Source organism: Cherax quadricarinatus, chromosome 12 (genome assembly GCF_038502225.1).
Source record: "Cherax quadricarinatus isolate ZL_2023a chromosome 12, ASM3850222v1, whole genome shotgun sequence".
In the NCBI taxonomy this organism is placed as follows: domain Eukaryota; kingdom Metazoa; phylum Arthropoda; class Malacostraca; order Decapoda; family Parastacidae; genus Cherax; species Cherax quadricarinatus.
The window spans coordinates 46995906-47020462 of NC_091303.1; the positions used below are offsets into that span (position 1 = coordinate 46995906).

Below are 24557 nucleotides of genomic sequence, written 5' to 3' on the forward strand. Positions count from 1 at the left end.
GCCGCTGCATCGGATTCAGATGATGTCCTAACGCCAGCGCAGCGGACTGGGAAGCAAATATGGGCAGAAGGTGAAGGTAGTGGTGGCCATGACAGGAGGCACCGAAAGAAGGGGGGAGGGAGAGAGGGAAGTGTGCAGGTGACAAGTGGTCCCACACGTTCTGGTGGCCATCGGAAGAGTGAAGAGAGGAGGCAGGGGTGGAAACTTTAATAGGCCTGAATAAATTTAGAGTGGATGTTGTGTTCATACAGGAGCACAATTTTAAGGAGGGTAGGGTGTTGGAGATGGAGGGGTTTCAGGTGGTAACCCTGCCATCTGCCCGTTTGAAAGGGGGGGTGGGTATATTAATTAGGGAGGGGAGCCCGTTTGTTTTGCAGAGAAGTGAGGGGGGGAGGGGGAAGGGTGTTGCGCATAGATGGTTTGTGGATGGGGAAACGTGTGGCTTTTATTAGCGTATATGCACCTGCAGAGAATAACGTACAGGTGAAGCAGGAGTTTGTGTGCGAGGACCTTGTGTTTTTTTTCCGTGCATTACCGGAGGTGGCAATAGTAGGAGGTGATTGGAACTGCGTCATTAGGAGGGCTGATGTGGAACCGAAAGGGGCAGGTTATGTGTCGGTGGCCCTACGAGATTTATTGAGGGATATTAGGTTAAGAGACGCATTCGAGGGGGGGGGCGTGGGAGACAGAGCATGCATTTGTTAGGAGAGGGTATGCAGCGAGGTTAGATAGAGTGTATCTTTCTCACGGGGTTGTAGTGAGAGCTTTCAAAACTGTTGAAGTAGCATGGTCAGATCATAGAGCAGTGTTGGTGGAGGTTGGGTGGGAGGCGCTTGCAGAAATATACAGGAGTTACTGGAAATTAAATATAAGTGCATTGAGTGATGAGGAGGGGTTAGAGGGATTTTCTATCCTATGGAAGGAGCTTAGCGAGGAGGCACAGGGAGTGGAAGATGTCGTACAATGGTGGGATTGTGTTGCCAAGGAAAGGATTAGGAAATATTATGTGGGGGTGGGCAAACGTATAAATGATTTTAAATATTTTAAATATGGGCTTTCAAATTATCTGGAGGACAGGTTAAGGGGCTGTTATGGGAAGGGGGCTGTGGGGGGCAACTATCCTATGGATGAAATTGTCGAGGTCAAGGGGAGACTGAGGGAGTTACAAAATGAGAGGTTTCAAGTGGTAAGGGTGCAGGCAGGGGTAGAGGAGGTGCTTTGGGGTGACAAACCATCGGCGTGTGTGTTGTGACGTCAAAAACAAAGACAGCAGGTTACAGCTATTCCGAGGTTAGAGGTACACGAGATGGCGGGGGGTTATAGAATGGGTCAGGAGATACTAACTACAAAAGGAATGTGTGCGTATGCGGATAAATGGTATGAAGGGTATTGGACAAGTGGGAAGGTGGGAAATGTGGATTTAGAGAAGGTGTGTGAGTATGTGACGTGTAATTTAGGGAATAGTGATAGAAAGGCTTTAGGGGGGGTAATAACAGAGGAGGAAATAGAGTTGGCTTTAAGGGGAATGAGGAAAGGCAAAGCACCGGGAATAGATGGTCTCCCGGCTGAATTTTATCTCCAACATTGGGAGGTGATAAGGGGTTTCAAGGGTAGGTTATTTAATCAGATGAAGGAGAAGGGTGTGATGGGGGACAAGCAAGCAACAGCAGTTGTAGTGTTGGTTCAGAAGGGTAAGGGGCAGCACACCCTCAAGGAGTACCATGCCATATCTCTTGTATGTGCTGATTATAAGTTGTTCGCTAAAGTCTTGGGTAATCGGTTCAAATGTGTGGTAGGGAGAGTGGTTTCGAAAACGCAGTATGGTTTGCCTGGAAGGTCGATGATTGAGGGTCATGGAATACTGAGAAGTTTTGTGGAGTCAAAAGGGGGGGGAGGGAGGGCGGCGTTGTTGGCTTTAGACTGGCAGGGGGCCTATGACAGGGTGGAAAGAGGAGCATTGGGAGCTATACTTAGGAGGCAGGGTTATGGGGAAGAAATAGTTAATTGGGTAACCACGTTGTACAATGGAGCCAAGATGAGGGTACAGATTAATGGATGCTTGGGGGAGGAGATTGTAATGGGTAGGGGACTAAGGCAGGGGTGTCCCATGTCACAAATGTTGTTTGCGTGCATTCAGGACCCCTTCTATAGAATGGTTGAACGTTGTGTATGTGACACGAGTGGAGGTATGGGGGGGGGGTAGGGAATGTGTGGCCGAGAATAATAGGATACGTAGACGATACAACAGTCCTGGTTCGGGAGGGGATGGCGTTGGGTGTTTTGGATGATGTGCAACAGTTCGGAAATGCAACAGGGATGCAGGTAAATAGAGAGAAGTCAATGATCATGGGGTTGGGTGATTGGGTGGAGGGGGGGGGGAGATGTAATGTTGTGAGAAAACAAACGGTGTCTTTAAAAATTTGTGGTATCACCTATAAGGATGATTTGGACGCTGCTCGAGAGGAAAACTCGAATAGATTAATGGAAAGGATTCAGGGGCGTCTGGGTGCATTGCGACCTCATCATCTGACTCTCGTGCAACGAGTGATTGTTATAAATGTATTATTGTATAGTAAGGTTTGGCACGTAGCAGCCGTGTTCCCATTAACAGGGACGGCGATTGTGGGAATTCTGAGACGAGTGTTTAACTTTTTGTGGGGTTCAAGGTGCGATTGGCTGAGGAGAGAGGTTGTAATGTTACCTGTGCGCCAGGGTGGGTTGGGGTTGATGGATCTGAGAAGGAGGATTAAATGTGTGTTTCTTAAATGGGAGGTTTTGCGCGAAGGTGTGAGTGGAGGGCAGCTGGGAAAAGTATATGATAGGTTGGGTAAGTTGTATGGTGGTGTGGAGTTGAGGGAATGTGAAACTATTTTGAGGGCTTTGATGTTGGTTAGAGAACCTAGGAAAATTCGAGTAGGGGTTTTGTGTAAGCTGCTTGTAGACAGGATTGTTGTACCAGTTGAGGGATTGTTCCCCATGTACGCATGGAAGAGTATTTGGTATAGGTTTAGCAAGTTGAAGTTAAAGCCTAGGGTAAGGGAGGTAATGTATCGTTTTTTTGCATGGCATACTACCGTCGGGGGAGGTTTAAGAACCAGAGGGGTAATTGTGGGTGGAAGGTGTGGAATCTGTGGGGAGGATGAGACGGCGTTCCATGCAGTATACTTTTGTGGGGGACTGGAGGGTGTTAGGTATTGGTTAAGTAGGGTAGTACAGGGGGTGGGGGGCCGAGGGGTGTCGGTTCTGCGTGCACTAAGCCTAGATGTGGGAGGGTTCGATGAGAGTGTTATAAGAGCTTTGGATTATATAATAGTGGATTATATATATATATCGTGGGTGATGAGGGGGAGGGGGAATTGTGAGGTGCGGAGGCGGATACTAGCGGTAACGGTTTATCGTACGATGTGTCGTAATAGAGAACTGTATGGGAGGAGATGGGAGAAGGATTTTTCGGAAGGGTATAGAATGTTAACGTTAAGGTTTCTCATCAATCTACGACTTGGGCTGAGTGAGTAAGGGATGGGGGTTGGGGATTACATACGGGAAGGGGGTTTTCAGGGGGACACAGCGGGGTCGCCTCCTGGGGAGGGGTGAGAGTAAGGTGCATGTGGGTATATGAAGGTGTAGATGAGTGGCATACGTGTATGTAGCATGCAAGTGGGCACAGAAAGCAAAGGTGATATCAAGTAATTACGTAGTACCGAATGGAGAATTCTGTGTTTGATGTGTCAGGGTCGTCATGACCTTCTTCATGTATTAAGTGTGAATGGTGTCAAGATTATAGTTTTAAGACCGTGAAGAGCTTTAGGGCTTATGTAGAGTGTGCGTTTATAGCCTTTATTGGGCATATTTCATGTGCGATAATTGTATCGCAATGAGAGGTTATTTAAATTATGTTTGTGTTGAGTGTTGTGGGTTTTTAGCGAGTGTACTGTCTTTATTTTAGCATTATATAATGTGCTCATCCAGTTGCTGCGAGATGGAACGCTAATGACTTCCATAAATTGTAATGCCTCGTTAAAAGTTTGTAATGGGACAGTATGGTTTAGTCTCAGATTTTATATAATGTGCTCAGGCGTTGGAAGAGGCTGTAGTAATATTTAGTAATATTTGTTAATATTTATTTAGTATAAGGGGTTAATTTTGGGAAGAGCATGTAATTGTTTAACTGAGATTGTGATGTAGGTTATTACTCTGATTATCTCCTGTGAAGGTTGTGAACCTTTGTCATATGTCAGTCATACTATGTTAACTATACAAATCTGAAAGTTGTATATAGTTTATATTTTATATAGTTTATATAGTTATAGTTTATATTGTTTATCATAGTATGTTATATTGAAAATTTTGTGAGTGTATATGGGTAACCTCTTTTATGTCAATTACAATGTGTTGTTAATAATTGGTTAGTGTATGTTCTGTAGGATTGAGGATCCTACTGTACCCATTTTATATCTTTATTTAATATCAAGCTGTAAAGTTTTTAAATAAAATATAAAAAAAAAAAAAATCGAACTGGCTAATGCAACCACCCCATCCCCAGAGAGATGAAGCCCATCCCTTGCATACATATCACGCTTGCCAAAGAATAGGTCCCAGTTATCAATGAATGGGATTGCAGTACCTGTCTAGCCAGCAATTTATACCAATTGCCCTAGACATACATTCATTGCCCGCTCCCTTTCTAGGCAAGTTGCTACATATGACTGGGATCCCTCCCTTAGACCTGACTACTTCTATGGCTGACCTGTACTTATCCAGCAGCTCCTATCTCCTGCCCTTCTCAATGTCATTACCCCCAGCACTAAGACAGATAATGGGTTTGTTCCCATTACGTGACGTAACATTATCCAACCTGCTGATTATGTCACCAACACCAGCTTCAGGAAGGTACACTCTCTCTCTGACCTTTCTGTCTCTGTTACAAAAAACACGACCCATATATCTTACTTCGAGAATCTCCTACTATTAAAATATTCTTACCTTGATTAGTAGGGGAATCAGTGGTACCTTCAACTTCACTAACCACTGAAATGCACTCGTCCTGGAGAACAGAGAATCGATTTCCTACCTTCATATCTTCTCTGTTAACCCTCCTTATTTTCCTTCTTTCTGAGCTGTGAACCACTTGCCACTTAAAGCGGCTGCCCTATCACTGCTAGTGACCATTTCCTCCTACCAGCTAAATCATTCTCAAACTCACTCCCAAACTCATCTAGGTGAAGCTTCAGCCTTCTATTTTCCTCCTGAAGATGTAGAACCTCCTTCTTCAACACCTGAACCTGAGATTTTAAAACACTACAACCAGGCATGGTACTTGGTAACACCCCACGCTAACTCCCAGACAGCTTAGGACAAGTATGACCGCAGGTGACCACTGCCCAAAGCTGGGGTGTGACTCCTAAAGGATCCTGTAGTGCTGCTGCCTTTGCACCTCCTGACATCGTCTGCTGTTATGCGGCTGTCACACCCTTCGAGCCCTGTGCGGAACGGGTTTGTGGCAGCCCAAGGTGCCTAGCTTCTCCCTCCGAGCCCCGTGGGGATGGGGAATGGGGCTAGGCCTGGGAATAGCTGGTCCCAGAAGACGAGGAGGTATTCGTCCCTCCTCCTATGGCAGACATTGGTCTGAGACACTCCCTCGACAGGGAGCCAAGGCCGGGTCACCTCTTGGAAAAGGCCCGGGACGGGCGATTATACCAGCGAATCTACAACGGAACAGTAATTACCCCATACCTACCCTTCGTGCGGAAGTCATCCTATACCACTATCTGGGCACAACAATCATATGGTTACAGGGGCACTTATTGGGTCCAATGCCTGGGTCCTATCATTCTGTTAGCTAAGTAAGGTATAGCAAGAAACCTACAGAAAAAATAATGGATTTAGTAAGAGTAGCAAGGGATTCACTACACAGTGAATTTAGTAAAAAATATTACAATGAAGAGGTGGGAAGGCAGTCGTTATGAACTAACTATTTATATCAAGTTACTGCTTTTATTTAGATTTTTTTGTGTTATATCTTTGCTAATTGAGGTAGTAGGTTGGTAGACAGCAACCACCCAGGAGGTACTACCGTCCTGCCAGGTGACTGTGAAACAGAAACCTGTAACTGTTTTACATGATGGTAGGATTGCTGGTGTCTTTTTCTGTCTCATAAACACGCTGGATAACAGGTATATCTTGCTACTTCTACTTACATTTAGGTCACACTACACAGGCACGCATATGTATAAATATACATGCACACATCTAGAGTTTTTCTTCTTTTTTCTTAATAACTCTTATTCTCGTTTTTTTCTCTATTGTCCATGGGGAAGTGGAAAAGAATCTTTCCCCCGTAAGCCATGCGTGTCATATGAGGCGACTAAAATGCCGGGAGCATTGAAGTAGTAACCCCTTCGCCTGTACACATTTACTAAAAACGAGAAGAAGAAAAACTTTATAAAACTGGGATGCTTGGATGTGCATGGACGTAGTGTGGATGATAAGATAGAGACGATTGCTGATGTTATGAGTGAAACAAAGCTGAAGGGAATAGGTTAGCTTCAGTGGGGAGAAATAAATGGAATTAAGTCAAGAGTATCTGAGAAAGTTAGAGCTAAAGAAGGAGTAGCAATAATGTTGAAGGACCAGTTATGGAAGGAGAAGAGGGAATATAAATGTGTAAATTCAAGGATTATGTGGATTAAAATAAGGGTCGGATGTGAAAAGTGGGTCATAATAAGCGGGTATGTACCTGGAGAAGAGAGGAGTGTAGAGGAGAGAGAGAGAGATTTTGGGAGATGTTAAGCGAATGTATAGGAACCTTTGAACCAAGTGAGAGAGTAATTGTGGTAGAAGACCTAAATGCTAAAGTAGGAGAAACATTTAGAGAGGGTGTGGCAGGCAAGTTTGGGGTGCCAAGTGTAAGTGATAATGGGAGCCCTTTGATCGAACTTTTTATAGAAAGGGGTTTAGTTATAGGTAATATGTATTTTAAGAAAAAGAGGATAAATAAATATACAAGATATGATGTAGGGCATAGTGACAGTAGTTTGTTGGACTATGTATTGGTAAATAAAAGAATGTTGAGTAGACTTCAGGATGTACATGTTTATAGAGGGGTCACAGATATATCAGATCACTTTCTAGTTGTAGCTACAGTGAGGGTAAAAGGTAGATGGGATAAAAGGAAAATAGAAGCAGCAAGTAAAAGAGAGGTGAAGGTGTATAAACTAAAAGAGGAGGCAGTTAGTGTAAGATATAAACAACTATTGGAGTATAGATGGGCTAGTTAGAGTATAGGCAATGGGCTCGAAGATGTATGGGGTAGGTTTAAAAATGTAGTGTTAGAGTGTTCAACAGAAGTTTGTGGTTACAGGAAAGTGGGTGCGGGAGGGAAGAAGAGCGATTGGTGGAATGATGTAAAGAGAGTAGTAAGGGAGAAAAAGTTAGCATATGAGAGGTTTTTACAGAGTAGAAGTGATGCAAGGAGGGAAGTGTATATGGAGAGAAAAAGAGAGCATAAGAGAGTGGTGAAGCAATGTAAAAAGAGAGCAAATGAGAGAGTGAGACACTTATGCAGCATATGGGAATCTTTATTCAGGAAACGTTTCGCCACACAGTGGCTTCATCAGTCCAATACAAAGAGGAAGGCGTAAGGAGAGGAGGAGAATGAGGTAATCAGTCCCTCAACCTGGAGTCGATGTGTTCAGTCCATCAATCTTGTAGAATGTACAGCATAGGGCCGTAGACGTGGCTTATATACTGTAGTGAGGTGACGTGAAGCAGATGGAGGCGGGGTCATAGTGGTACCATCCACTAGTCGAAGTAGGTCTTCGTCCAAAGGTTGAACAAGTGTTGAAGAATTCTTTGTAACAAGACCCCATGAAACGTTTCCTGAATAAAGATTCCCATATGCTGCATAAGTGTCTCAATCTTCAACTTGTCGGTTTTTCAAACCATTCATCACAAAATGAGAGAGTGAGAGAGATATCAACAAATTTTGTTGAAAATAAGAAAAAGTTTTGGAGTGAGATTAATAAGTTCAGGAAGCCTAGGGAACAAATGGATTTGACAGTTTAAAATAGGAGAGGAGATTTATTAAATGGAGAGTTAGAGGTATTGGGAAGATGGAGGGAATATTTTGAGGAATTGTTAAATGTTGATGAAGATAGGGAAGCTGTGATTTCGTGTATAGGGCAAGGAGGAATAACATCTTGTAGGAGTGAGGAAGAGCCAGTTGTGAGTGTGGGAGAAGTTCGCGAGGCAGTGGGTAGAAAGAAAGGGGGTAAGGCAGCTGAGATTGATGGGATAAAGATAGAAATGTTAAAAGCAGGTGGGGATATAGTTTTGGAGTGGTTGGTGCTATTATTTAATAAATGTATGGAAGAGGGTAAGGTACCTAGGGATTGGCAGAGAGCATGCATACTTCCTTTGTATAAAGGCAAAGGGGACAAAAGAGAGTGCAAAAATTATAGGGGGATAAGTCTGTTGAGCATACCTGGTAAAGTGTATGGTAGAGTTATTATTGAAAGAATTAAGTGTAAGACGGAGAGTAGGATAGCAGATGAACAAGGAGGCTTTAGGAAAGGTAGGGGGTGTGTGGACCAAGTGTTTGCAGTGAAACATATAGGTAAGCAGTATTTGGATAAGGGTAAAGAGGTTTTCGTGGCATTTATGGATTGGGATATGGGATATGACAGGGTGGATAGGGGAGCAATGTGGCAGATGTTGCAGGTGTATGGTATAGGAGGTAGGTTACTGAAAGCAGTGAAGAGTTTTTACGAGGATAGTGAGGCTCAAGTTAGAGTATGTAGGAGAGAGGGAGATTATTTCCCAGTAAAAGTAGGCCTTAGACAAAGATATGTGATGCCACCATGGCTGTTCAATATTTTTATGGATGGGGTTGTAAGAGAAGTAAATGCGAGGGTCTTGGCAAGAAGTGTGGAGTTAGAAGATAAAGAATCAAACACAAAGTGGGAGTTGTCACAGTTGCTCTTTGCTGATGACACTGTGCTTTTGGGAGATTCTGAAGAGAAGTTGCAGAGGTTAGTGGATGAATTTGGTAGAGTATGTAAGAGAAGAAAATTAAAAGTAAATATTGGAAAGAGTAAGGTTATGAGGATAACAAAAAGATTAGGTGACGAAATATTGGATATCAGATTGGAGGGAGAGAGTATGGAGGAGGTGAATGTATTCAGATATTTAGGAGCGGATGTGTCAGCAGATGGGTCTATGAAGGATGAGATGAATCAGAATTGATGAGGGGAAAAGGGTGAGCGGTGCACTTAGGAGTCTGTGGAGACAAAGAACTTTGTCTGTGGAATCAAAGAGGGGAATGTATATACTGGAGTATAAGAGTATAGTTGCACCAACACTCTTGTATGGGTGTGAAGCATGGGTGATGAATGTTGCAACGAGGAGAAGGCTGGAGGCAGTGGAGATGTCGTGTCTGAAGGCAATGTGTGGTGTGAATATAATGCAGAGAATTCATTGTTTGGAAATTAGGAGAAGGTGTGGGATTGCCAAAACTATTATCGAGAGTGCTGGGGAGGGGTTGTTGAGGTGGCTCAGACATGTAGAGAGAATGGAACAAAACAGAATGACTTCGAGAGTGTATAAATCTGTGGTGGAGGGAAGGCGGGGTTGGAGTCGGCCTAGAAAGGGTTGGAGGGAGGGGGTAAAGGAGGATTTGTGTGTGAGGGGATCGGACTTCTAGCAAGCGTGCCTGAGCATATTTGATAGGAGTGAATGGAGACAAATGGCTTTTAATACTTGACGTGCTGTTAGAGTGTGAGCAAAGTAACGTTTATTAAGGGATTCAGGGAAACCGGCAGGCCGAACTTAAGTCCTGTAGATGGGGAGTACAGTGTCTACACTCAGAAAGAGGGGTGTTAATGTTGCAGTTTTATAACTGTAGTGTAAAATACCCCTCTGGCAAGACAGTGATGGAGTGAATGATGAAAGTTTTTCTTTTTTGGGCCACCCTGCCGTGGTGGGAATCGGCCGATTGAGTTAAAAAAAAAATCTTTGCTAATGAAATATTTAGATTTTTTGGGACTCTTTGAATATTCTTGTACTATTTTTTTTTCTAGCAACACGGGCTGCGTTGGCGTCGATCTCAACAGGAACTGGGAGACTGCTTGGGTTACCGGAGCTGGCGCCAGCGACGAACCTTGCTCATACCTGTACCGTGGCCCCAGTGCTTTCTCCGAGGTGGAGACTCGAAGTCTAGCTGACCTCGCCAGGACATTCAGGAAAAGGCTGAAATTTTTTATAAGCCTGCACAGCTACGGCGAGTACGTGTTGTACCCTTGGAGCTTCACCAAGAACAGTACCGCCAAGGCCAATAGGCTTAAGAGCATGGCCAAGAAAATCACCAGTAGGCTTAATGAGAAGAATACAGCGCATTTTACGGTCAGTGGATCAAAAATCTAAAAGATTTCGTCACCTTTTCATATGTTTTTTATATTTTATTTACACTTTATTATTATTATGTTTATATTAACACCAAATTTCCTTATATATGAAGTGAATGTTAATGTTTCATAATAACTCTTACTTGTAAAGTCAATACTCATATATGAAGTTTATCCCGTTGAATGTTATTCATTCTCTTTAAAGCTAATCCTGTTTAAAGTTAATCCTCGTGTTTACAGTTAATCCTCCTGTTTAAAGTTCATTCTCATACTTGTAAATCATTATCATATTTAAAGTTAGAGTAAATATGATTTATCTTAAGTGAATTTTAAGAAATATTTAATTCTGAAGATCAGTACAATGATTTAAGTAACTTTAGCTTTAAATAAATGATACATCAATTGGCTATTGCCCTCAGCGTCGTCTTACTGTTCTCAAAGAAGGAACCTTGCAGTAGGCCTACCTGACAATAATTATTTAGGCTTAGAGAAGACATCTTATAATTCGGTCTCCCTGAAGGAGGAATTGAAAGTGGTTGATTGATTTGTTTTTCATTTTCTCTTTTTTACTTCCACCAACTTTTCGTTTTTATTTTGCTTATTACACAAAAAGACATTACCCAATTGGCTTTAAATTTTGAGTGTCAGTGTAGAGTAATGAGGGTCAGTTTCTTGGAACAATTGGCTTGTGTACCTGTCCTCTGATCAGAGTCTTTAAACTCACTGAGCATCATGAAATGGCTCCGATAACTTCCAAAAATCCTGTGTCTTAGCCACAGAAGTTTACAAAATGTATCTGTGTGTGATGAATGGCTTGAAAAACCGACAAGTTGAAGATTGAGACACTTATGCAGCATATGGGAATCTTTATTCAGGAAACGTTTCGTCACACAGTGGCTTCATCAGTCCAATACAAAGAGGAAGGCGTAAGGAGAGGAGGAGTATGATGTAATCAGTCCCTCAGCCTGGAGTCGATGTGTTCAGTCCATCAATCTTGTAGAATGTCCATCAATTCTACAAGATTGATGGACTGAGCACATCGACTCCAGGTTGAGGGACTGATTACCTCATACTCCTCCTCTCCTTACGCCTTCCTCTTTGTATTGGACTGATGAAGCCACTGTGTGGCGAAACGTTTCCTGAATAAAGATTCCCATATGCTGCATAAGTGTCTCAATCTTCAACAAAATGTATCTCTCTCACGATGCTGTAGAGTGAAATTGAAGTGTGTAAAAGCAGATTTGTAGATTTTATGTGTAAAATAGTGGGAAATTTTCTTCCCGTTAATTACCGTTAGATTAATTTCAGTTTACCTCTTGTAAAAGACTTTAATATTTAATGGCTGATGCTTTTTACGGACAAGATGGCATCCACTAAGACTCAGGATGTCACTAACATTCATGACCAACTTTGTTGAGGATTTAAGGAAAAAACAATTCTCTTCTTACATTACTAAATGTGCCCTTTTGCGGCAAGTTGATGATAAAAAACATCATTTGCAACATTCTGATATCTTTTTTGTCGAAAAAGTTTCGCTTACACAGCATTCCCTCAGTGAAATACTGGCAAATATAGCACTGGGAAGAGTAACATTAATTTTCTGGTGATGACTACCTTAAGTTTCAAAGACGGTGGCGAGTCTCTGAGTCTTTAAGCAGACACATGTGGCCAGGTCTTATTTACTGCACCAGAAGTGAGGTGTGGCAGCTAGAGTTGACGTAACAGGTGAACGTGCCCCACAGGTGAACGTGGTCCACAGGTGAACGTGGCCCACTGGTGAACGTAGCTCACAGGTGAACGTGGTCCACAGGTGAATGTGGCCCACAGGTGAACGTAGCCCACAGGTGAACGTGGTCCACAGGTGAATGTGGCCCACTGGTGAACGTAGCCCACAGGTGAACGTGGTCCACATGTGAACGTGCCCCATAGGTGAACGCGGTCCACAGGTGAACGTGGCCCACTGGTGAACGTAGCCCACAGGTGAACGTGGCCCACTGGCGAACGTGGCCCACAGGTGAACGTGGCTCACTGGTGAACGTGGCCCACAGGTGAACGTGGCTCACTGGTGAACGTGGCCCACAGGTGAACGTGGTTCACTGGTGAACGTGGCTCACTACGGAACCGTCATGCTAAACAGTTGCAGAAGACTTCCCCAGTACCAAAATATCACGGTGTAGGTATGACAGACAAATATCACATTAATTATGGTATATCCACTGTTGGATACAAGATAATATAACAGGAGACAGTCTAACAGCCCAACCATCTCCGTAGTGTCCCGCGACGACCAACTTTGTATGGATGAACTTATACCGCAGGATAAAATCCAAGTGAAGAACAAAAAATCTTCACTATATTGCCCTGAAATAAATCGACACTCTTAAACTACAACGTGTTATACTACAGTGGAATTGTTATGGTCTTAAGGACTGACAAGTGCAATTGCCGATGATGCTACGACTTTACAGATTATCCGTCGTTTGTCTATAAGAGAAAGGTTTAATCAATACAGCTGTAGACTTTGCTGTTGCCAGTTGCCAGCTATATTCACATTACGTTTCCCTTGACTGAACTGTGGTTGAGTTCAGCTCTCAACACGATCGTATGAATTTAAGTTCAATAATTCGTGAATGACTGTTTGTACAGCTTATTGTCCTAATTCAGAGACACTAGATGTTGATGGGGCTTCACCTGTAATTTGATCAACTGGTCTACCAGAAAATTAAAGGTAGGTTTCAACACCCAGCATCATTAATGAGACATGCCTTAGAAAAATGACTAGGAAAACTATTTGCCGAAATAATTTTTAATTCAAACTTTATTCTTCTAAACCACAGTGGTGGAACTGGTGTAGATGATCGGAATGTGAATATTTCAACTGTAGATTTAATTTTGTCTTTTCCGAACATAATACTTTACATTACCTGGGACGTCTACACCACTTTTCGATCTGCGACACCTTTGCCTCTTCTACAGTAAATACCCATAACGTCAAGAAAGCAAACAGGTGCTATTCTCAAGAGTGGCAGACCTTGATATATCCACATTATCAATTACTAAGGATGCTTAGTTAGCTATTCCTAAGACCTCTGTGGTTCCACAAAAGCAGAAGATTCCCTGGAAGACACCTGAATCCGCGAGGCACTCACTCGTAGAGTTCTCAACGATGAACTTACCGCACAACTCTTAGAGTATGAACATGCTCGGGTTCAGGAATGACGTGCACTCAAACTAGCTATATGTGATTCCTGGTGAGATTTTGTTTCCACTCTTACGAAAAATACACAAATATCCACTGGTTCACTATACACCGAACAACATGCTCGACTCCCCATCTCCTCTCTCACATTTAGCAATACCACAACAGACACCTCAGGGAACAGAGCCACCATTATCGACGATAGCTCAGCCATTTATCACCCAACTTTCTTACATCACAAAGTTGACGCCAAGCTCGTGCCAATAGATATTGCCTCAGTAAGAAACTCTACCATATATCGCTTTGTCTTCACCTTGCACGACCTATGTCTTGCCGAAAATCAGTCAAGATGAAAGTCCCAGGCTTTCTGGGAAGGTATGGAATGCTACAGCATTTTATTGGAGCCTCATTAAAATGCTAGCGTTGTTAGGCTAGATTCTGACGTGTTCGTTTCCAAACTCAAATTCAGGCTGACTAACAAAGGACCCCGACACCCCTATGCTGATATAATTCACCTTGAGAGGAAACACGGCCTGACGATATCACTGTTCCCAAATCTGAAAAGAAAATTTATTTTCACTCCCCGAAACATAGTCCCATGAGGCTAAGCAGAATGCGCTATCCGCTAGACATGCCTCTCGATGTAACCATTCTGAAAGCTGAGCGGCTCTGAATCTAGATGGAATGGCGACGTAACAACAAGGCAGGTCCTAATCCAACATACAGGTGGATAATAATAATAATAATAATAATAATAATAATAATAATAATAATAATAATAATAATAATAATAATAATAATAATAATAATATCTTTATTTCTACAAGCTGACATCAATGATATACTACTACATAGAAAGCCACTTGTTATGCAGAGCATTTCGGGCATATTAGGTCAATTTTATCCCAGGATGCGACCCACACCAGTCGGCTAACATCCAGGTATCCATTTTACTGATGGGTGACCAGGGACAGCAGGTGTAAGAAAACACGCCCAATGTTTCCACCCTTGCCGGGAATCAAACTCGGACCCTCAGCGTGTGAAGCGAGAACTTTTCCTACTAGGTCACGAGTCACCTATAACTTGGATCCTGGGGAAAATACCCTGCTTGGACGTACACCTAGAACCTCTGAGGTACTTCAGGTGCCAGAGGTACAATGAATTCGGCTCCCGATATCAATTTCGGGAAAAGTGTGCCGTCTGCAGCGGGTCTCATCCTACCAGGACTGCTTGGACAAAATAAAGCGGTATGAGACTACGGAACCTAGGTGTCCGGACTGCATCAAGAGCTATTATGCCTGGATCCTGAACTACCCAGAGAGGCTCCGCCGGGTCAAGACAACATGGAAAATAAGGGTTGTCCAGCCTCCAACATTGAGCAGAAAACTCATCACTCAGGAGCAGCCTCGTCCAGAGGAGGCTACAGTATCACGGATCCCAGAGCCATCTTCCCTGCCGTAGCAACGCAGGTAGCCGAGAAAACATCAGCGATAATGTGACGTCCTTGTTCAGCTGGCTTCTGACACTTGTACTCAAATTCACATCCCACAATAGCTACCAGCACGCCCCGTGCTGCAGGGACAATGGATCGCCAAAGAGTCTACCTCAGCACCATAACAGTTATCAGTAAAGAACACCTTTGCCTTGTTACTCCTGAGCCATCATGTGTCTTGAACCATTGTGAAGATCATGCATATATGCATGATGGACAAAACAAGAGTCCATGCTTTATTATCAGTGTTCAGTGGTCAGTCGTCACGTGAGGTCACAGACCCTGAGCTGCTTTGGGGATTAGCGTGGACGGTTACAAAGCATGGCTTGCTTCTGCAGTGTTTTAAAAATTGAGGTTGGAGAGTTGAAGGAGGAGGTCTTGCTTCTCCAGGAGGAGATTAGGAGGCTGAAGGTCCACCTCAATGGGTCTGGGAGAGAGTGTGAGGTGGCTGGAGTTGTGGGGAACGAGGCTTCTAGCAGTGAGGTGCAGTCTCTCTCTCTCGCTGTGAGGAGGCTGTAGGTGGGGAGGTAGCAACGGCTACCAGCAGTGAGGTGCAGTCCAGCACCTGCTACAAGTGGCGAGTGGTAACCAGTAATGGGAGGAGAATCAGAATAAGGAAAGTTAAGAGTGAAGATCTGAAGGTAGGAAATCGCTTCTCTGTTCTTCAGGATGAATGTACTTCAGTGGCCAGTGAAGGTAAGGGTACTACTGCCCCTGCTAACAGAGGTAAGCGCATTCTTGTGGTTGGTGACTCTCAGGTAAGATATATTGACCGTGCTTTTTGTAATAGGAATAAGAAGATGAGAGATAGAGTGTGCTTCCCTGGAGCTGGTGTTGGGGACATAGTTAACAGGCTGGATAATATCATGTCAGGTAATGGGAACAAGCCCATTATTTGTCTCAGTGCTGGTGGAAATGATATTGGGAAGGGTAGGAGAGAAGAGCTGCTAGGTAAGTACAGGTCAGCTATAGATTTCATTAAGTCTAAGGGAGGGGTCCCAATTATATGTAGCATCTTGCCTAGAAGGGGAGTAGGAAATGAAATGTCTAGGGCAATTGGTGTAAATTGCTGGCTAGACAGATACTGCAAGGAACTTGCAATCTCATTCATTGACAACTGGAACAACTTTTATGGCAAACATGATATGTATGCAAGGGATGGGGTACATCTCTCTGGGGCTGGGGTGGTAGCACTTGCAAACTCAATTGAGAAGGCCATTGGTGAAATGCCTAGCAACTAACCAGTATTATAATGGTACTTAGTGAAGTGGAGTGACTTTCATTAGTTTCTTTTTCTTGAAATACCAGACGTTACTGTGAATTTCATATAACCTGTAGTTACCAGCGGTCGCAATATACACAACGAGAAGCAATTATTACTACAGAAAAAGCGCCCTTCCTCCAAAATTTGCACCAGTCAACTATAGTGATAATATAGCATTTATTGTGGTGGAGACGGAAAAAAAAAAAAAAAAAATAGAGAAGCTAGATACAGCGATTGATAAACAAAGGTGGAGGCTCGACCGTTCGTCATTGTAGGAGTGCCAGCAGTCACCGGCTCTTCAACACGCAAGTTATACTTTTGTATCAATCAAATCACATATTACTCGGGTAGATAATTTCCAGTAGATCCTTCATGTGTTAGCTCAAATCACCGACCAGTATGGTTTAAATAAGTGACCCACTGATCAGATCAGATAGACTGGTCCGAACCCTTGACTGGTCCGAACCCTTGACTGGTCCGAACCCTGGACTGGTTTCAAACGGTTTCGTTGTGCACCACCTAGCAGGTTATTAATAGAATATTCAAGAGGTTGCTAGTAGAATTGCAGTAAATAAACCATTCAAATCATTATGAAGCTGTGTGTAGTCTGTGGTCAGTCAAACAAACGGGCTTCCACATGCATAAATTGTCATTTCTGTGGAAATTGGTGTCACGCCCCTTGTGCAGATATCCAAGAACTAGCTACAAGCAGTATTAAAACAGGGAAGTGTTTTTGGGTATGCCCAAATGAGATAAATCTGTGGACTAAAATCACAAGGGTATTAAAAGAGGTCAACATCAAAGCTGCTTTCATAGAAAACCTGGAAGCTTTCTACAACAGATGGGAACATAAAAAGTCCGGGCTGAATGGTACTGCCCTTGATACTGGCCATGTAGTCAGAAACTGTAAGGCTGGAGATGATGTCCTGGTAGTCAGTAAATGGGGGGCTGATAGTGCTGTCCTGGGAGACAGTAATGGGGAAGCTGGAGGTGCTGTCCTGGGAGACAGTAATGGTGAAGCTGGAGGTGCTGTCCTGGGAGACAGTAATGGTGAAGCTGGAGATGCTGTCCTGGGAGACAGTAATGGGGAAGCTGGAGATGCTGTCCTGGGAGACAGTAATGGTGAAGCTGGAGATTTTGTCCAGGTAGTCGGGAACTATATGCAGGAAGGAATACATATGAATGACCGCATAGGGGACAGGAGCCATAGTAGGGAAACAAGTGTAGTCAAAGATAAGATAAAACCAATATTGCAAACTAGAAATACCGCAGGAAATAGCAAACAAGAGGACTCCACTAGCAATAGTGAGGATATATTACCAAAAACAAATGGTGGGAGCTCCATTGTTGGTGCTAGGGAGGATAGAAGTAAGACAGGGAAACATGCACCAACAGGGAATACAGTCACAGAAACCCAAGGCAAACGGAAACCAAGCCTGTGCACATACTATGCACTCGGTATCTGCTGGCATGGGAAATCTGGAAAAACAGATGGGACGTGCAACTATGACCACCCTAGGAAATGCCATGCCCATATGACAACAGGAAAATGCAAACTCCCTTCCTGTAAGCTTTTTCACCCTGAACTGTGTACCTCTTCAGTACAGGAAAGACTGTGCTATAACTTAAATTGCCAGGCATACCATCTAAAGGGGACAAAAAGATACAAAACATCCAGGCCATGGGAAAACCTGGGTAGCCACAGCCACTCAAGAGGGAGAGGTTTTTTAGTGCCAGGAAGGAAAAAAAACTGGCAGGAAATGGCAGAAATCGTACACCAAATCCAGTCATTCCTGGCGTGGAACCACAGTCGATGGCCTCCACTCCAAACCAACAGATACAGATACTAATGCCGGAAAAAAAATCCCCCCCCAGTACCAACAATACCACCAGTCCGATAACATTCTTCTTTGCAAATATACAGGGTCTAAAGCCAGCAACAAACAACAAAATACCTTTCATCCGTGGACTGCTTGCAGAGGCAAAGGCAATGTTCGCGGCTTTCACTGAGACCCACATAAAGGATCACTTAGACAACGAAATATGGATCCCAGGTTACAACCTATACAGATGTGACAGAGTGAACAGGCAAAAGGGGGGGGTTGGCCTGTACATTGCAGAGTCACTTGTTTGCACAGAACTGCTAAATGCCTCAAATGATGTAGTGGAAGTTTTAGCAGTAAAGGTCGAGAACCAAAACCTAGTCATTGTGATAGTCTACAAGCCTCCGGATGCAACATCCCAGCAATTCCAGGAACAGCTGTTAAAAATTGACCACTGTCTGGAAAACCTTCCAGCTCCTGCACCCAACATCTTGCTCCTGGGGGATTTCAACTTAAGGCACCTAAAATGGAGGAATATAGCAAATAATATTGTTGCAGTAATAACACCAGGAGGCAGCTCTGATGAAAACTCACACTCACGCGAGCTTTTAAATCTCTGCACAAAATTCAATTTAAACCAGCAAATAATAGAGCCTACTAGACTGGAGAATACACTAGACCTCATCTTCACTAACAATGATGATCTGATAAGAAATATCACCATATCAAAAACAATATACTCAGATCACAACATAATTGAGGTTCAGTCATGTATGCGCGGAGCCCCAGACCGACATAATGAGATTAGTCACGAGGGAGCATTCACCAAATTCAACTTCAATAACAAAAACATAAAGTGGGACCAAGTAAACCAAGTCCTAACCGATATAAGCTGGGAAGATATACTAAGCAACACAGACCCCAACTTATGCCTAGAACAGATTAACTCGGTAGCACTCGATGTATGCACAAGGCTTATTCCTCTAAGAAAAAGGAGGAGTAGATGTAAAACAGAAAGAGACAGGCGCTCCCTTTACAGGCGACGGAAAAGAATAACAGAGCGGCTAAAAGAGGTCAATATATCTGAAATGCGTAGGGAGACACTGGTCAGAGAAATAGCAAGCATCGAACTTAAGCTAAAAGAATCCTTTAGGAGTCAGGAATCGCGGGAAGAACTAAAAGCCATAAATGAAATCGAAAGAAACCCAAAATATTTCTTCTCCTATGCCAAATCAAAATCGAGAACAACGTCCAGTATTGGGCCCCTACTTAAACAAGATGGGTCCTACACAGATGACAACAAGGAAATGAGTGAGCTACTCAAGTCCCAATATGACTCAGTTTTTAGCAAGCCGCTAACCAGACTGAGAGTCGAAGATCAAAATGAATTTTTTATGAGAGAGCCACAAAATTTGATTAACACAAGCCTATCCGATGTTATCCTGACGCCAAATGACTTCGAACAGGCGATAAATGACATGCCCATGCACTCTGCCCCAGGGCCAGACTCATGGAACTCTGTGTTCATCAAGAACTGCAAGAAGCCCCTATCACGAGCCTTTTCCATCCTATGGAGAGGGAGCATGGACACGGGGGTCGTCCCACAGTTACTAAAAACAACAGACATAGCCCCACTCCACAAAGGGGGCAGTAAAGCAACAGCAAAGAACTACAGACCAATAGCACTAACATCCCATATCATAAAAATCTTTGAAAGGGTCCTAAGAAGCAAGATCACCACGCATCTAGAAACCCATCAGTTACACAACCCAGGGCAACATGGGTTTAGAACAGGTCGCTCCTGTCTGTCTCAACTATTGGACCACTACGACAAGGTCCTAAATGCACTAGAAGACAAAAAGAATGCAGATGTAATATATACAGACTTTGCAAAAGCCTTCGACAAGTGTGACCATGGCGTAATAGCGCACAAAATGCGTGCTAAAGGAATAACAGGAAAAGTCGGTCGATGGATCTATAATTTCCTCACTAACAGAACACAGAGAGTAGTCGTCAACAGAGTAAAGTCCGAGGCAGCTACGGTGAAAAGCTCTGTTCCACAAGGCACAGTACTCGCTCCCATCTTGTTCCTCATCCTTATATCCGACATAGACAAGGATGTCAGCCACAGCACCGTGTCTTCCTTTGCAGATGACACCCGAATCTGCATGACAGTGTCTTCCATTGCAGACACTGCAAAGCTCCAGGCAGACATCAACCAAATCTTTCAGTGGGCTGCAGAAAACAATATGAAGTTCAACGATGAGAAATTTCAATTACTCAGATATGGTAAACATGAGGAAATTAAATCTTCATCAGAGTACAAAACAAATTCTGGCCACAAAATAGAGCGAAACACCAACGTCAAAGACCTGGGAGTGATCATGTCGGAGGATCTCACCTTCAAGGACCATAACATTGTATCAATCGCATCTGCTAGAAAAATGACAGGATGGATAATGAGAACCTTCAAAACTAGGGAGGCCAAGCCCATGATGACACTCTTCAGGTCACTTGTTCTATCTAGGCTGGAATATTGCTGCACACTAACAGCACCTTTCAAGGCAGGTGAAATTGCCGACCTAGAAAATGTACAGAGAACTTTCACGGCGCGCATAACGGAGATAAAACACCTCAATTATTGGGAGCGCTTGAGGTTCCTAAACCTGTATTCCCTGGAACGCAGGAGGGAGAGATACATGATTATATACACCTGGAAAATCCTAGAGGGACTAGTACCGAACTTGCACACGAAAATCACCCACTACGAAAGCAAAAGACTTGGCAGACGATGCACCATCCCCCCAATGAAAAGCAGGGGTGTCACTAGCACGTTAAGAGACCATACAATAAGTGTCAGGGGCCCGAGACTGTTCAACTGCCTCCCAGCACACATAAGGGGGATTACCAACAGACCCCTGGCAGTCTTCAAGCTGGCACTGGACAAGCACCTAAAGTCAGTTCCGGATCAGCCGGGCTGTGGCTCGTATGTTGGTTTGCGTGCAGCCAGCAGCAACAGCCTGGTTGATCAGGCTCTGATCCACCAGGAGGCCTGGTCTCAGACCGGGCCGCGGGGGCGTTGACCCCCGGAACTCTCTCCAGGTAAACTCCAGGTCCAGGTAATAGAAGATAGAGGTATGGGTGTGTGTGGGAAACAAGCAGGTTGCAACACTAGGGTTGGAATCAGTAAATGTATAAAAGGCATTCAGCATGAAGTTATAAATAAAGACAATAGATCAGGTCAGCAAACAAAGGGGGACAGCAGAGGACAGCAAGGGACTAGCTCCCTTAAGGTTTACTATACTAATAGCAGGAGTGTAAGAAATAAGATAGATGAGCTAAGATTAATTGCAAGTGCAGGAAACACAGATATTATTGCTATAACAGAGACCTGGCTCAATCTGAAAGATAGAGAGATGCCCCCTGAATGTCACCTACAAGGTTATAAATTATTCCACACTGACAGGGTCAACAGGAAGGGTGGTGGAGTAGCGATGTATGTCAGAGACAATTTAAATTGTTGTGTTAGACAAGATATAAAATTAGAAGCGTCAGCAACTGAATCTGTTTGGTTACAGCTTCTCGAGGGCCGAGAAAAACTAATTTTGGGTGTGATTTACAGGGCCCCAAATCTTGAAAGGGAGTGCAGTAAACTTCTATGGGACGAAATTCGTAAGGCATCTACATACGAAAATGTTGTGCTAATGGGAGATTTCAACTATAGACAGATTGACTGGAGCAATTTGACAGGAAATTTAGAGTCAGGTGACTTTCTTGATACGATCCAGGATTGTTTTTTAAAACAGTTTGTGACAGAGCCAACTAGAGGAAATAACCTCCTTGACTTGGTTCTTGCCAGTAGGGAAACACTAATTAATAATCTTGAGGTTAATGATGAGCTTGGGGAAAGTGATCACAAATCACTCAGTTTTAATATATCATGGAATTCCCCTAATAATGGCAATCAAGTCTCCGTCCGTGACTTTCGCTTGGCTGATTTCATAGGACTGAAAAATTACTTAGGTGGGCTGAACTGGAATGACCTGACTAAGGGTCAGGTAGGTGGTGATGGTTGCCGATATGATGCTTTCCAGGGCATAGTTCTAGCTGTTCAGTCAAATTATGTTCCAAATAGGGAAATCAAATCAAACAAAAATGATCCTAAATGGATGAACAATAGATTAAAATACCTGATTGGTCAAAAGAGAGGCATGTATAGGCAAATCAAAAGAGGAGAGGGGCAATTAAGAAATCGATATATTCAGTTAAAGAGAGAAATAAAAAAGGGAATTAGAAACGCAAAAAGAGATTATGAGGTTAAAGTTGCAAGAGAATCGAAGACTAACCCAAAAGGATTCTTTCAGGTATACAGAAGTAAGATCAGGGACAAGATAGGCCCACTCAAAAGTTCCTCGGGTCAGCTCACTGACAGTGATAAGGAAATGTGTAGAATTTTTAACACATACTTCCTCTCAGTTTTTACACAGGAGGATACCAGCGATATTCCAGTAATGATAAATTATGTAGAACAGGACGATAATAAACTGTGCACGATTAGGGTCACAAGTGACATGGTCCTTAGGCAAATAGATAAATTAAAACCTAACAAATCCCCAGGCCCTGATGAACTGTATGCAAGGGTTCTAAAGGAATGTAAAGAGGAGCTTAGCACACCTTTGGCTAATCTTTTCAACATATCACTACAAACTGGCATGGTGCCAAATAAGTGGAAAATGGCAAATGTGATACCTATTTTCAAAACAGGTGACAGGTCCTTAGCTTCGAACTATAGACCAATAAGCCTAACCTCCATAGTGGGAAAATTTATGGAATCAATAATTGCCGAGGCAGTTCGTAGCCACCTTGAAAAGCATAAATTAATCAACGAATCTCAGCATGGTTTTACAAAGGGGCGTTCCTGCCTTACGAATTTATTAATTTTTTTCACTAAGGTATTTGAGGAGGTAGATCATGGTAATGAATATGATATTGTGTATATGGACTTCAGTAAGGCTTTTGACAGGGTCCCACATCAGAGACTATTGAGGAAAATTAAGGCACATGGAATAGGAGAAATTTTTTCCTGGATAGAGGCATGGTTGACAAATAGGCAGCAGAGTTTGCATAAATGGGGAGAAATCAGAGAGGGGATGCGTCACGAGCGGTGTTCCACAGGGGTCAGTGTTGGGCCCCCTGCTGTTCACAAGCTACATAAACGACATAGATGAGGGCATAAAGAGCGACATCGGCAAGTTTGCCGATGACACCAAAATAGGCCGTCGAATTCATTCTGACGAGGACATTAGAGCACTCCAGGAAGATTTGAATAGACTGATGCAGTGGTCGGAGAAGTGGCAGATGCAGTTTAATATAGACAAATGTAAAGTTCTAAATGTTGGACAGGACAATAACCATGCCACATATAAACTAAATAATGTAGATCTTAATATTACGGATTGCGAAAAAGATTTAGGAGTTCTGGTTAGCAGTAATCTGAAACCAAGACAACAGTGCATAAGTGTTCGCAATAAAGCTAATAGAATCCTTGGCTTCATATCAAGAAGCACAAATAATAGGAGTCCTCAGGTTGTTCTTCAACTCTATACATCCTTGGTTAGGCCTCATTTAGATTATGCTGCACAGTTTTGGTCACCGTATTACAGAATGGATATAAATTCTCTGGAAAATGTACAAAGGAGAATGACAAAGTTGATCCCATGTATCAGAAACCTTCCCTATGAGGATAGACTAAGGGCCCTGAATCTGCACTCTCTAGAAAGACGTAGAATTAGGGGGGATATGATTGAGGTGTATAAATGGAAGACAGGAATAAATAAAGGGGATGTAAATAGTGTGCTGAAAATATCTAGCCTAGACAGGACTCGCAGCAATGGTTTTAAGTTGGAAAAATTCAGATTCAGGAAGGATATAGGAAAGTACTGGTTTGGTAATAGAGTTGTGGATGAGTGGAACAAACTCCCAAGTACCGTTATAGAGGCCAGAACGTTGTGTAGCTTTAAAAATAGGTTGTATAAATACATGAGTGGATGTGGGTGGGTGTGAGTTGGACCTGATAGCTTGTGCTACCAGGTCGGTTGCCGTGTTCCTCCCTTAAGTCAATGTGACCTGACCTGACTAGGTTGGGTGCATTGGCTTAAGCCGGTAGGAGACTTGGACCTGCCTCGCATGGGCCAGTAGGCCTTCTGCAGTTTTCCTTCGTTCTTATGTTCTTATGAAAGACGCCGTAGCTATCAAGAACTGATTCGCAAAGATTTCTCCTTTGAAAGCACCTTACGGGTCACCTTAGGATTAAGATCCGTGTCAGGACGCAACTCCTGAAGAATCAGTCATGCTTGAGCGTTATATTCTTCCTTAGTAT

The 24557-nt window shown here is 43.2% G+C and overlaps 1 protein-coding gene across 2 annotated transcripts in view; it reads left to right on the top strand.

Annotated features, from left to right (window-relative positions):
* LOC128686549 (carboxypeptidase B) overlaps positions 1 to 24557 on the top strand; it is a 107336-nt gene that overhangs the window by 49655 nt on the left and 33124 nt on the right. For both annotated transcript variants that reach the window (XM_070084343.1, XM_070084344.1), the window contains one exon: positions 10077 to 10398. In XM_070084343.1, coding sequence (XP_069940444.1) covers positions 10077 to 10398 — 322 coding nt within the window. The remainder of the gene's footprint in view (positions 1 to 10076; positions 10399 to 24557) is intronic.